General features: G+C 38.8%; 1 protein-coding gene across 1 annotated transcript in view; it reads right to left on the reverse strand.

Moving 5' to 3' along the window:
• Positions 1–923: 923 nt before the first annotated feature.
• CNIH3 (cornichon family AMPA receptor auxiliary protein 3) overlaps positions 924–14834 on the reverse strand; it is a 48755-nt gene continuing 34844 nt past the window's right edge. The window contains exons 4-6 of the mRNA XM_085054696.1: positions 10719–10831; positions 8060–8203; positions 924–6302 (exon numbers count right to left, since the gene is read on the reverse strand). Coding sequence (XP_084910822.1) covers positions 6275–6302; positions 8060–8203; positions 10719–10831 — 285 coding nt within the window. The 3' untranslated portion in view covers positions 924–6274. The remainder of the gene's footprint in view (positions 6303–8059; positions 8204–10718; positions 10832–14834) is intronic.

Raw genomic sequence — 14834 nt, forward strand, 5'->3', positions numbered from 1 at the left:
CACAATAAATGCCATCAAACCTAGAAATTTCCTTTGAATAAGAAGGCTCTCTAGAAATGTGGTAAACAATCTACCATGTTTGCTGTATTTTGTAGTTACATTTCATTTGGATTTTTTTCCAATACATTTAAATTTGCTATATCATGAGAGTCAGGAAAGGTCTGAAAATGTGTTAAATATGTTTTAGAAAGGAATATGGATTCTTATTCCAAAAGAAGCAAATGTATGTATTGCTAAAGCTACAATTAACATCACAATCTGCACCTCCAGCAATTGCAAGTTGTCAATAACTGTCAGAAACAGAAATTATTTGAAATGTTTAGAAATAATTATGGTTAAACTTTGCATTCCTGTTAACTGCTGCAGCCTGATTATCTTTGGTTTTATAATTTATATTGCTTTTTAGATCAAGCAAACCGGTGTATTCTCAAAAATTAATTCCAGATAGAACACAATAGAAATACAGAGAGAAATCTTGCTTTGCCTGTATGACTATATGACTTGTATTATGTATTACTTGTACTATTAAGTGTTTGGTACTTTATATTATTATGCACAGGTGAGAACTATTCCATAAGACTTGGATGACTTCTGTGTTTTTTAAGATGTTTCCATAAATCTTGGGGAGGTCTGTAGGAGTTGTTCCTTCCAGTCAGTGTGTCACACTAAGGATCAGTGGCTACAAATCTGTTTGAAAAGACTGAAACTGTCAGAGCAGTGCAACAGGCAGATTTCTTCAGATCTCTCAGGGTACTGATGATGTTAGGGATAATTCACAGGGAAAAAAAAACCATCATCTATTCAAGGTTTAGACTAAACAAGGTATTTTGGCTTTTAAATGCTTTACTCCATTGCCATAACATATCACTCAAATATGGGGTCTCATTGTTAGGAAAAAATAATTAAAAAGCACTTCACATTCCTCAGAGTTTTACTGAGAGTTTTACTATGCAGAAAGTTGTGGAGTTGGGCTACAGAAGTATATTTTCTCTTACATGAGAAGCTGGCCAGCAATTACAGGTAATAAATTAAGTTCTTTAAGTGTGCAAGCACTAAAAAATATTTCTAGAATTGTGGTTTATTAAATTGCATCAGAATATTGTCTTCAGAAAAGAACTTCATTCTTTGGTTGAGATGTACCACTAAAACACATCATCAGAATTTTGTTACAGCATCTTCACACATTATCTGGGAGAAAAGAAGGGGAATATTGTATTTCAGAGGAGAATTTTCCCTCCTTCCCACCTACAACTGCATTACTGAGCAGAACGAAAATAAATCAGAACAATGTGTTCATGAGCAATGAATGATCAAAAACTCACCAGAACAGGAATGTGGACTGAGATCACCAATGTAAAGTTCAGTGCAGCATGGATGGCAGCCCAATATTTGTTGCTTCCCAAAGAATAAAAAACCCAGCTCTGTTTATCTTGACCTTTTCATCTCCTGTTCTTTTTGTAGCAAGCCAAGCTTTATCTAACATCCAATAACATTTTTGATTAACTAAACTTACTGCATTTGTTTGGGGTTTTTTCTATTTTCAATTTCCACTGACCTCTTGGTAGAAATTGTGCAAAGGTAAGTGGGGCTCACATGAAAAAAATGATATGATCAAATTCCATGAAGCCAGATTTTTACCAAGTTGGTGTAATTTTCTGTAATAGCTTGGCATGAGCATTGAAATGTTGCCCTTATCCCTCAAAAATGCAGGTTTCTCTTCCATTAAAGTAATTTAGTTAAATGAATGTAATTTCAAGATCTAAAGGATGGGATCCCTACTGGCAAAACCCTAGAGACTTTCCAGTGTGAACCTATTTCCCATGTAGCTCTAGAGGAATGGGCATTAAATGGAAACATTTTTGTTTCCTATTGGAAATATTTTTGTTTCCTATTGGAAACAACAAAAAACATCCAGTAAATGCAAGGATTTTGAGTCATGTGCGTGACTTCTTAATTTTTTTGACAAAAATATCTGTGTGGAGATGGAATGGAGAAAGGAAAAGCAATAGATTGCTAACACCCTTGCTAATAATGTAGGATTACTCATGACCTCAAGAGCAGTGCCAGATCATAATGACCTCAGAGCAGTTTCTGAAAGAAGGTGTAGGTTGAAGAACTTTTTCTTTTTCAGTGGCTTAGTGCAAAAGGAAGAGTATGGCTCGAGGAAGCAGATGGAAAAACATTTCTGACAGCTTAAGTACAGTTAATTATTTGTAGGCGAAGCATTCTGCTATCAGCACTGATTTGCTGTATTTGAAACTGAAACAGTTTCAAATAACAATTTTATTCAGCATCACTGCAATTGCCTGACTATAAATAGGAAACCTTGCCTTTCATCCCTTCCAGGAACAGGCAGCTAAAGGCCAGCACACTGTGTAGATGCCCCTTTGACAAGCAGCTCATGCAGGTCTCATCCTCTCCCATTTTTTCCCCACCTCTTACCTTTTGCCTTTAAGCAGATTCAACAGTTACAGAAAAGAAAGGAAAAAAAAAAAAAGAAAAAATGTGTATGGAAAGAGTTCACAAGGTAGGTATCACCTTTTCCACTTCACAGATGGTGCACATGAGAAAAATGAATACTCATTTAAGCACGTGCTCATTGCACACCTGCTTCTGAAGGAGCAAAGCGTGATGATGTGTTTTCTTATATCTGTTATGGGATTTATCTGTGCCATCAGAGCATGTGAGAGAAGAGAACTCTGCTCCTAAGTAATGGCATCCACCCTTCCAAGAAAAGACACAGGAAGAAAGCAGGCTCGGGAAGGAAACCTCTAGCTGCCACTAACCAATATGGAGGAACTGAAGACAAAATGGATAGCACAGATTATTTCTCCCTTAAAAGTGTGACATGGGGAAGAGACTTCCTTGTGACCAAAGATCACAGTATTTTCTTCTGTTCTTCAGCAACAACTACACAGTTTACTTCCCTTAATTTTGGTTAAAGCAGAATATCCTGAGTTGGAAGGGATCCACAAGGATCATCAAGTTAGGCCCTGCACCCTAAATTCAATGAAAAGGAAAGTATCCTAACATAAATCACTTTCCATCAACTTTAAGATTTATCTTGAAGAGGAACAAAATGCTATTGAGCGCTGTGAGATTACTTTTTTGGATGAGGATTATTGGAAAGAGCTGAGAATGCTAGCTTTCATTGTCCATTCAGAACAAGGCCTACTTAGACTAAGATACCAGAATAGTCTGAAAAGCTGTGATCATCCACTTTTAAGAAACATTAATTTGAATGGAAAGACAACAGAGAAATCCTTTCTAGAAGACATGGAGAATGGGGAGGTTTCTATGGGAGGACATGAGAGCTCACTTTTATATACTGAAATCTTAAGCAGCATGAGAGAGAAGGAGTAGCTAGGCTATTGTTGGCTCAAAATCAAGTGGAACAAATTATTCGAGAATAAATTTACTCTGGAAATGCAAAAAAAAAAAAAAAATTCTAGTACCAGAGCAGTGAAATCCTGGAAACACTTGCTCAAAGCAGTAGTAGGATCAAATGAAGTGTTCTGCTTTCCAGTGGAGTTTGGTAAGTATATTGACAAAGTTGCCTGAAATAGAGAACCTCTTTCAAGTGACCTAGCATGCCCACTCAAGCTTTATGTCCTTGAAGTCACCTGAAGCTCCACTCAGAAGACCCACGTATGTAATTGCTTCTTGTGCAAAGTCAAGAATTACATGTCAATGCCACTTACAAAAATTCACAGAGCTTCTACTCAGCCCCATAGGCAAACAGCCTGCTAGCAGGCCAGCTCATGCCTAAACCTCAGGATTTGAAAATTGTGTGTTTTCAGGCAAGAAGTGATCATACTTCACCCATCCAAGCTCACAAAATTCCAAGCCTTTCAATGAAACTGACATTAAAGCATGGTTTTGGAATATAGGAAACCTGAATTAATTTCTTCTCACCTCCTATGCAATCCTTGAAGACACATGGAAAGATTCAGTCACCTGCTCAGAGATGAAAGTTTTATGAGGTAGCAAGACATCTAGAAGTTATTCACTGTGATTTATTCCTGTGAATCTAGTTCCTATACTTCTGTAGAACTAGATGCTTTAGTTAGGATGCAGAGAAGAAATTCAGTTACAGACAATCATCAGCTTTTCATGGCTTGTGCATTAATTATCCCACAGCAGCAGAGCTTTATCAGTTAACTCTGTAATGATCCAATGAAGCCTCTTAGCTCAAGCCCACTCCAAGAGAACACATCTGTATTGCCTGCAGGGTCAGTATGATTTCAAGAGCAATTCAGCCACCTCTGTGGTGTGTGCAATCCAAACCTATGAGCCTTCAGAGCCCAAATTAGCTTCCCAGCATCTGATTTGGCAGTCTTATGCTTCCAGAACTCGGAATGCTATGTTGTATGAAGATAAAATACATCCACTAAGAACTACTGAAAATTAAAGAACGAAACTGTTGTAAATTAAAGAATGTCAGCCCTTGGGACAACTTCATCATATAAATGTTGTTAGAATGACCCTGGTGTGAAATGTTTGCATAGGCCAGCTAGCTCTCTTCCAAGCAATGCCCAGGCAGGATTTGGGAGCTGGCATGGTCCAGGAGCAGTTTGAATTCAGCCATTGTGGTTTGCTGGCTAACAGGACTTAATTTTGTTAACATAGTCAGATCAAACCAGAGTGAGTCCTGGCACTGTGGGCATACAGTAACTCCAGCTCCATACACAACATGCCAGGCATGGGATGGCTCAGCAGCCATTGTGAGGCTACACCCCTCCTGCTGAAGTCCTGTGCCCAGACTAAAAGCACCTCAGAGTTTGGTAAAGGATCAATCTGTTGGCTCTCAATAGCCACACCCGATGTGGTCAGCAGTGAGCTTGTGCTAGCAGGACCAGCTGTGAACAAGCCAGGGTACAGATGGACCTCTCCACACTATTCTCTGCCAACCTCTGGTAGAAACCTACCTTATTATCCCATCACCAATGCAAGATCCAAGCAGTGTCTGTGCATGCTCTGGTGTTAATCTTGAGCTTACAGCCCTGACCACGGCACCAGTGAGGGAATGAGACTGGGTTCACTTGGCTCAGCACTGAAATATATTTAGCAGCAGTTCTGGACACTTGATCCCTTTGACTTGTCAGTCAAACAGACTAACCTAAAATGTAAATAGATTGTGAGTATTTCTGTAGATATGTATTTGTATGTACATATATATGTATAAAGATATGCAGCCCATATAAATGAATTTGAATGAGAATTATATGACAAAATTTTAAAACTTTTAAATTATAAAAAACTGAACATATTTCAATAGGAACCTCATACAAGACAAAGACATTTTGTATATTTGTTCCAGCTTAAATTTTACAGCAGGAATAAAAATGCAAAACAGAATTACAGACCACAATTAGCTGGTCCAGTATTTGCTATCCAGCATTGTGATGAATATAATAGCTACGTTACAATCCTCCTTAAATATATGCAGCTTTTACCTGGTTTGGTTTTTTATTTTTCAGTCAGAGGAACATTATTCTGGTAAGTGCTTGGCCTGATTAGGTTAATCCCAATGTATTTCTACACATCACTGTATGGTGTTGGTGCATCACAAATGAAGTACAGAAATATAGTGGGTGTTCACCTGCAGGAATAGCATATAGTTAGAAAACAGAACACTGAAACTGCAAATTCTTTTGTTATTGTTGTTTTGGTTGGGAAAAAAACCCCAAAAAACCCAAAACCACTGAAGCAGTCCCATGAGATTGGACATCCCTGTTTGACTAGTGTCATGCAAATATCCCTGCAGGACAGTCACACATCTTATCTGAAGTCCATTCAGTGCACTTTTTCACAATGTGTTGTACAGCTCTTCTTTCTGTGTTAGACCATCTTGTCCTGTGCTTCCTCAGTCCAGAATAGTCCTTAAGAAAAGAAATGTTGCTTCCTGGAAGACAATAGGGGCTATAGGAATTATAGTTTTAATGAATCCATTAAACCAAGCAGCATTATCTCTGGAGAGATGAACAGGTTTGTAATTTGGCCCACGTTGTTGCAATTTATTTTCCTGTTGCTTGCTTGGGTTTTGAAAATAATTTGCTGCAATACATTGAGAAACAGGAGACAAACACAATTAACTCAGCCATTCTCCCATGGTATTCTGCTTCTCTTTGCTGCATCTCTCTTTCATGTCCTATATTTACTGCTTGGGTTCAAAGTTCTCCTCTTTGCTTTTTTTTAATCATGCATCCCTTGGTTCACTCTTCCTTGCACCTCCAGCCTTTGTTGTTTTCAGTCTTTAGCGATGATCTTTCAGTTAAGAGCTCACCAAAGTGTAGATCATGCTGAATGTAAAAGAAAGACACAATATGAAAGTAACCCTTTGAAGCATACAGAGCACTTTGATTTTCATAACCCTTTGCTATCTGTTCCTCAGGTCTGACTGTAATGGCCTGTGCTTTCCTTTGCATTCTTTCTGTCTCTCTAAAGCATCTTAATTATGGTGTATCCAAGATGGGTATCAAAAGGCACTCAAGAAATAACAAATTCATTATCGACATCCTACGGCACCACAAGCTGTGTTTGAGCTTTTTAAAGCTCAGTCTGATGTCTGCATTTGAACAGTGAAGAAACAAAACCATTTTGCTTTAGCGTGTTTGATCTTTAAAACTTCAACCAGCAACTCTCGGCAGGGCAGGCAAGGTTTTCCATGAAACTGCATTGTTTTGATTCCTTTGGAAAAACCTCTGTGCACTACAAGAAGCATAAAATGCAGCCACCAGCTGGAGTGAATCCATACATATTAAATGCAACTCTGAAAAGCGAAGAAAACAGAGTATATTGCCACAGTTCCATTTTACTGCAATTCTAATTCTGCCAATACCCAGGAAAGCACTGAAAAACTGTCTGTAATTGATACTATTTTATCTAGCACCAGGCAGTGGATTTTGGATGGTGGCCATATTTTAGAATGAAGGGCTCAGAGGAAGCTGCACAGCAGTAAAGTCACAGGAGAAATGCTACACCACACTACAGAGCTGACTTTGATCTCAACACAAAAACGTGGAGTTAAAAAATGCTTTTCCAGTCATTTCTTGCTGTCTCTCCTTGCACTACAGAGCTTATCTAGCTTAACTGCCTTGCTTTTCACTCTCAGCCCCACGGAGAGGCCTGGGAATGTTGCTCACCCTAAACCCATAGAGCTACTTCTACTCAAATTCCCATTCCATTTCCATCTTCAAGTGAATTAGGCACCTCTCAGCTTCTCGCCCTCACATGCAGACACAGGCATCTGCACACACAGAGGGGGACAGAAATTCTTGTTCTCCATAGCACTTAAAAGGAACGTTGAGAAACAACAATGTGCAGCAGTATCTCCTCAAGATTTGGGGGACAGCAGAACAGATAACAGAGCAGTAATCAGAGGAGAAATCACACCTCTTTTTCCACCAGCACACAAACCTGCCTTGCAGAGGGATGACTACACGCAAGACTAGCTTGAAGAGGCAACTCCATGCAAATACATCATGGAAGAAGGAGTAGAGGAAAGGCACCACAAAACATCAGCTCCATTTAAAGTGTGTTAAAGTTTGTCGTCCTGTAGTTTTTATGGTGTGATTTACCCTGCCATACTTTACCCTGTCATGAAAGGGAGCCTGTAGGAATGACTATGGGCATGGCACATCCCATGTTCCCACCCAACATCTACCTACTCATTTATTTACCATCTCAAGTATTACTACACAACCAGGTGTAGTATTTTTCTTACAATTCTCTTGAATCATAAAGAATTACAGTTTTTTATTTGACATAATGGCATTAGCATAGCATTTGCTATTTCATCCATCCTAAGAGGCCATACAGAGAAGCAAAAGTTATTTCTTTTGGCTGACACTGGGGCCTGCCTCAGGCCTTAGGCAGACACCAAATACTCTGTGCTGAGGTGTCAGTAGTCAGTGGGAGTTCTTCCCTGAATCAACATCAGAAGCAAGTTTTGTGAAACTAAGGAAATTGTTGAACTGGTTCCAGTCATTCCTAAATGCAATTTCACAAGTGAAATGAAAAGCAGCTACTATTTTCTCAGTGAAATGACCAGACTTACCAGTAGAGATAGTAGAAGAAGGAGAGGAGGTAGAAAGCCAGCTTACACCAGGCCTCTTTTTGGCAGTAACTCAAGGTATCTGCGTTCATGACTGCAGGTGGATCATACGCAAGCTCTGAGCTATCTGCAGGGCAACGAAAATACCTGAAAGAGGAGGAGAGGACATCTGGAATGACTCTGTAATAATCTGTATTACATATGTGCAGATACACACCCTCCTGCTCACCAGCTCAGAAGACTACCATCTTCCATTATACAGGAGGAAATCCCCTTTCTTTTTCAAGTCTGTATTTCCAGACATTGAAAAAATCAGGATGCTACTCTAAGCACTCCTTTCTTACAGAACCAAGAAATTAATGAAAGTGGACTTTCTGTGTTCTATTAATTCTTCAGATCAAAACATTTCTCCTTCCTACAGAGTTATTTCTGGCTTATCCACTAAAAGCTTACACATTGTGAATGATAATATATGATGGTTTGTGATCACAGAGTGGAGGAAGGATTACTGGGCTTTAACTGCACCTACACAACTGATTTCAGACACTATGAAAGGTGACAGTCCCAAACAAATTGTAGCTAAGTTCCTCCAACTTTGAAAAGGAAAAAAGCCAATATGGAGTAATGTAAGAAGTGCCTGACTAATGTTTTCTACATGTGGTACTGCTTGAAAAAATATCATCCCAAGAATTTTCTTTGCAAAATGTTTTTCTTCTTACATAGGAGAAATTTCTAATTATCCTCAGCAATGACTGAATGTCTCAGAAAATTGTGACAAAATAACTCCTTTGGCAAAGCAGCTTTTGTCTCAGTTACTTTGCAGTAAAAGGCAAAAGCAAAATCAAAAAGAAATCCTCCTCAGAAAAGTTAACGAACTGCTCTAAGACCAGCACGAATCAGATGAAAGATTGTTATTTCTGCTGCTTTGACGAAATAAACAGAAGATTGCTGATTGCTTACAGATGGATAGAGAGACACATAGGAAGATATAAAAGCACCAAACAAGTGACCAGCAGCAAACTTTGAAAGATATTGTCAAAATAATATATTTTGAGAAATATATAAAATACAAAAATATTCTCTTTGCCTTCCTCCCTTCCAAAGTTAGTCACATCCACTTACAATCTCTAATAAGATTGCAAATTCTTTTACAGAGAATCATAGGTAAAATCTTGCTTAATTATCTTTATTGGGATGAAGATATTACACAGTGTATTCCCAAGGTTCTGTGCAGAACCTTACAAAATGAAGCAAACCTTTCTGTGGTTAAAGCAGATGAAATTATGGAGTACTTACAGCAAAGAATATGAAGAATCACAGAAAAAAGAGAGAAGCAAAAGTTCTCTCCAGAGATGGATATCATTGCTTAAAGTCTGACCATTTTCTTCTTGGATATATTTGCTCTTAGAAGCTTTTAAAATGGATATCATTGTCATACTAAGGGTTGCTCACCCTTACCAAAAGAGTAGCACAAAACATTACTATTTTGATTGCATTAAAACAGTAGGGAGAAAAGTATTTGTAGCTTCATTTCATTTAGCTTTCTGAGAACTACGTTGGCACTCTAATTTCTGAATAATACACTTTATCACATGACTCTGCATTACTACTAAGCTTTGGCAGAAAAAAAAAAAGTGTAAAAAAGCTACTACTTTCTAGTTCCTGGTTGAGATGATGAATTTTACTTATTTTCAGAATTATTCTTCTGCTACCATATGTACCTTTGTAACACAAAGAGACCCTGACAGACAAAAATCATCTGTGCTTTTACAAACATTGTGAAAATGCAAAACTAGGGAAGACTCCAGACTGACAACCACTAAAACTGATGTCTCTTGGTTATTTTCAGAAGCAACAGAAGGCTGATCCTCCACTAGAATGCAGAGAAAGATGCAGCAGCAGCAGCTGCACTGCCTGTCTGGAAAACAAGAGCAGGTCTTACAGGATCAACTCTGAAAGCCCCTTGGTGAATATAAATAAAAAGATCAGAGACCCAAAGTGGGAACACTTCCCCACTTCTTCATATGGGCAGTGTGAAGACAACAGTTCTTCACCTACTCCAATCTCTGCTCCAAGAATCTCTAAAAGGGAATTCTCTGGCAGAACAGAAATTCCCTACAGTACAGAAAGAAACCACTTACTTTATACTGAAGAAAAAAAAAATCAAAAAGCTGCCAAAGAAGATGAGACACAAAAATCTGTCAATCTGCCCAGTCTCTATTTAACAACTACAATGGAAAGGTTTCCTTGTTCAGGCTGAATGAAGAGGTCCAAGCTCTTTCAGATATGAACTGTCTCACAGCTCCCCAACTGTGAAGTATTTACAGCCTCATCAAGTCCCACATTCAGATTCCAGCCTATTTCACTTCCACATTTTCACTCACTTGCAGTGAGTGTATCCTGACACCCTTCAGAATATTTATCTAAGTAACTGAGAGCCACAGTTGTATTATCATATGTTTTCTTTAGCCATCCTAAATCATGAAAAAAATTTCCTTTTTCTCTGGAAATATAGTTTTCAGCTGCTTATAGGCAAGAGCCTCCAGGCAAAAGATATTCATATATACTCCTATTGCTGTCCTACTCTGTTCATACTATCTGCATGTGTGCTGAGCTGGCAAGCAAGGCTGAAAAGCAGTCAGCATATAAAAGTAGGGCTTACCTCCAGAAGTGATAAAAAAGCAAAGGAACATTTAACCCCAGCGTGAGCCACTCCTGAGCACATAAAAACATTATGCAAAAAAGACTGTGGATGGAGTACTCCGGCAGCACCAGCTAAAAAGAAAGGAACAGAAATAACAGAAGTCAGTAAAACAAACACCTCTTTGATTTTAGTCACCTAGGTAGTTTTTCAGAAAACAAATGAACTCTGCAAGTCTTGCAGGTCTCCCGGGTGTCTGTCCCTAGGCATACCTCAGCTGGCAGCATGGCTTTGAGCAAGGAGCACAAGACTCAGGGCCAGGTTTGCTAAGGTTCTAACCACGTCTGTACTCCAAGGGCTTGTTGAGAGGCATGGGACAAATCACTTACTGTCTTACCTGGTGCTGCAGATTTATGTCTATAAAACATACATTATATTAATGCCTCCCTCGCAAAAGCATTTTGAGACTAAATATCAGTAAAAGTGTTTTTAAAGAACTAAGTTTTATTACTGATGCATTCAGAAAGGAAACAAAACTATTCCTGAAGTTTTGCTTCTATATTGGAGGAGCATCCTTGGAAAAATAAAGTGCTGCTTCTACCATTTTGATATGTTATATGCATCCTAAAGACATCAAATCCATTACCAAGTCAGTCTTGCAAGCTCAAACCCGCTAAGACAGGAAACTCACTTCCTAAGAAAATCCATGGCTCCCTACACTACTTGTTTCAGAACCATGACGATTCTTTCTATTAAAAGAGAAAATGAGTGGGCAGCTGGCAGAAGCAGAAATTTATGTGATGTTGATTCAGAGTAGTTATTTCAAAAGGCACTGTATTTTTCACTGCTTTCCCATTTCTTAGCTGTCTTTATTCTGTTGTTTTCTTCCCATGTCTTCTCTGAGCAATCTCTATTTCATTTCTTCAAGTCACAGAAGAGACTATTTTCCAGCAGTGCATATTTTTCAAAGCTAGACAAACTCACACAAAACTCATCTCTGTCCACTACTTCATCTTGGAGATACATCAACCGAAGTTAAATCACAAGAGATACTTGAGGGCTTCTTTTGATGTAAATTCATTATCATCCATCAAATAATTAAAGCAAGCTCTATTTTTTAAAAACAATGTAACATTTACTATACAGCTTCTCCAAATGCCTACTCCTATTCAGCTGTGCTGCAAGGAATTTAATCATCTTGGTTCTAGGAGTATTTCACCTCACATGGAACATATTCTTTTCATTCATTTCATGTCAATAATTGAAGAAGTTAACACATGGGTATCTCTGTGATTATGCCTTCAACTTAAACATTCTCAAGGGCTTATCTTACATGGATGACAAATCATAATACAATTATATAGTTCAGATTCCAGATGGTACTTATTTATCACTGCTGGATCTTTTTGTTTTCAATTTTCCAATGTGATTTACAACATGACTATAACCTTTCCCCAAGGAATGATTCATCTTCATCACAAATTGTAGACAAGAAAGGTCTTCATGATGTAGGTCTGCCTACTAAACATCCTAATGTTTAAAACCATATTACATTCATTTTCACACATTTGATTTCTGATTCCAACACAAGACACAAACTTAGCCAGACTACAACCCTGGTGCCTCACTAGCGGGCTTGCTGGTAAGAACAGAGAAGGAAACCCATGGTGAAAATTCATGCAGAGCTTGAAAAACAAAACAAAAATCTGCAGTGAAACTAGAAAGGAAACAAAGGAAGCAGAGGACTCTCAAGAGCAGGCTCACTTTCCAGTCACCATTTCTGGTGTAAATTAAATCTAGTCTATGCTTTTGATAGAACAGCAAATGGGTTATTTATGTCTCTTCACCCTTCTCTTGGAGTGGTATTTTCCTGCAGACATAAATCAAGAAAGGGTCAGTTGATCACCGTTTCTAGAGAGAAATCATGCAAAGAAGCAAACAAAGCCCAGACTGCAAACCCAATTACATTCAGCTGATGTACTTTAGAGACCAAATCTAAAAGGAGGTAAGAGAAATGGAAGCATAAAGTATAAAAAGGCACTAACAGCAAGGCTTATGAGGTAAATAACTAAAATAAAACACTGCCTCAGTTCTTGGCTGTAGGAATCATCCTGCAATCTGACACGATATCCTCTGAAAACAACGGAAACTTGAAATCAACTTTAGCAAACATGGGATTCAGCTCCTGGAGAGAAGAAAGCTGGCTGAGAAACAAGCAGCAGTCAATCCTTGTTGTTCCTGCTGAGGTACTCAACTGAAAAGCAACTTCTGTGATACAGATAACTGCAACAGGAATTAAACTAACGTCTTTAATTCATTCCTGTTCAGCATAGGAAGCTGTCAGATGGTAAACATGTTACGATATAAATAGTACACTTCTATTTTGAACCAGGAACATCCTGATTCAGAAAACGACCTCTGCTTTCTGACACAGCTCAAGATGAAGCTTGAGATGGTTATGAAACATGGAGAAGAAGGAGAAACTGGCACAGCAGCACAACTCTTAAGGGGTGCAACTTGGTCACTTTGAGTCCCAAGCTCAAATGGCACAACAAATTTACCACCAGAAATTCAGCTGGCTGATATTTACCTGTAGGGAACCACAAGAAAGCCTGAAAAGGCAGTCAGCTTCTAGACAAAAAAATTGCTGCTAATCAGAAATACCTTTTGCTATAACATAAACAAGGGAAAAACAAACCAGCATAACTTTCTTAGTTTTGCTCTGATATGTATAGTTAAGTAAATGCTCATGTAGATAGATCCCTCCCCTCCAGTTCCACAGAAAATAAGGCAAGCTTTGCTATGGATAGACATCTAGGTTTGGCTGAACTAAAGGACAGGAAAATAAGCACTGAATTTAAGCACCTATCAGCATCTTCATTCTGTTTATAAGAATACAATGACCTCTTTAGAGAAGCTCAGTGCTAAATAATTTTATTCTGTTTCCTATTTCCTAAATCCATTCTGTTGTTCTTATACAAAAGATACAAACCTGTCTTCTTCTGTCAGTATCTTTGCTCCTTATTCTGTTTATTATATGTGGATACCTTCTTCTCAAAGGTAATTTTGATTTTACAGGACACTGTATCAATTTTACATGGAATGATTGTTACAGATTGTCTCACCAGTGAACAGGGTGCATAAAATACCATACAGGAACCAGAACTGGGAAGTTATTATAGCAGGAAAAAGAATAATATCCCTTCATCAGTGCTATGAAGTACTCATAGTTAGAAGATCAATTGCAGTAAGTGAATCAAACCGTTTTCCCAGTCACTCTTAAGCCACTGAAATGACAAGATGCTTCTTTCCAGCACTTTGCTTAGACCAATACTCCTGAGTGCTACACAATAATAATAATTCTCACAGAACTGCTGCTCCTTCCCCCAAAAGACTTTGAGTCTACATCAGTCTCCATCTGTGCATGTCAACCTCCGCACAGCAACCACAGATTTTACACTGTAGTCAGAAATCACCAGCCATTAGACACTCTGCCCTACCAGGGTTTCTGAGAGTCTTCATTACACTGTGAGAGGCTGAAACAACTTCCCTTCTTAATGCCTGTCTTGTCCTCCCACAGACAGCAGGAAAATCCTGGAGAGAACTGGGGGTTGAATCTCCTTCATGTTATGTTAAGAGCTCTGGTGATTACCCCAGTGGAAACAAGTTTTTCACCTCAAAAACACACAAACGCCTTTCCATCCAGCTCAGAGCAGCAAGAAACTGCAAGTACCGTGCATGTGTGGGATCACTCCGTGGCCCCAGATTAGGGCTGCTCTCAGTGCATACTGCTTTATTGCTCTAGTTATTGCTACTGCATCTGCTTGCACTAGATGATGACTGCAGCTTGTCACTATGGTGCTCATTTGCTGCTTTTTCCACCATGTCCTTTAAAAAAGCTGACAGAATCGGTCCTCATCAGTAGCAGGGAAAGAGGGGGTGGAGGTGTACCCGAGGTTTTCAGGACACAGGAGTTATTTCAATTACACTTTAAAGCACATCCCCACAGAGACTGCCACAGCTAACCTGGGTTACTGGGGAGTGTCAGCTGAATTAAAGACATTGTGAGATCAAAGGGAGATTGTTTAATGACTCCCAAATTCCCCTAACTGAACAGCACAGGCCAGAAAAATCAGA

The sequence above is a fragment of the Lichenostomus cassidix genome, chromosome 3, assembly GCF_008360975.1.
Source record: "Lichenostomus cassidix isolate B80296 chromosome 3, HeHo_3.0, whole genome shotgun sequence".
Lineage (NCBI taxonomy): Eukaryota > Metazoa > Chordata > Aves > Passeriformes > Meliphagidae > Lichenostomus > Lichenostomus cassidix.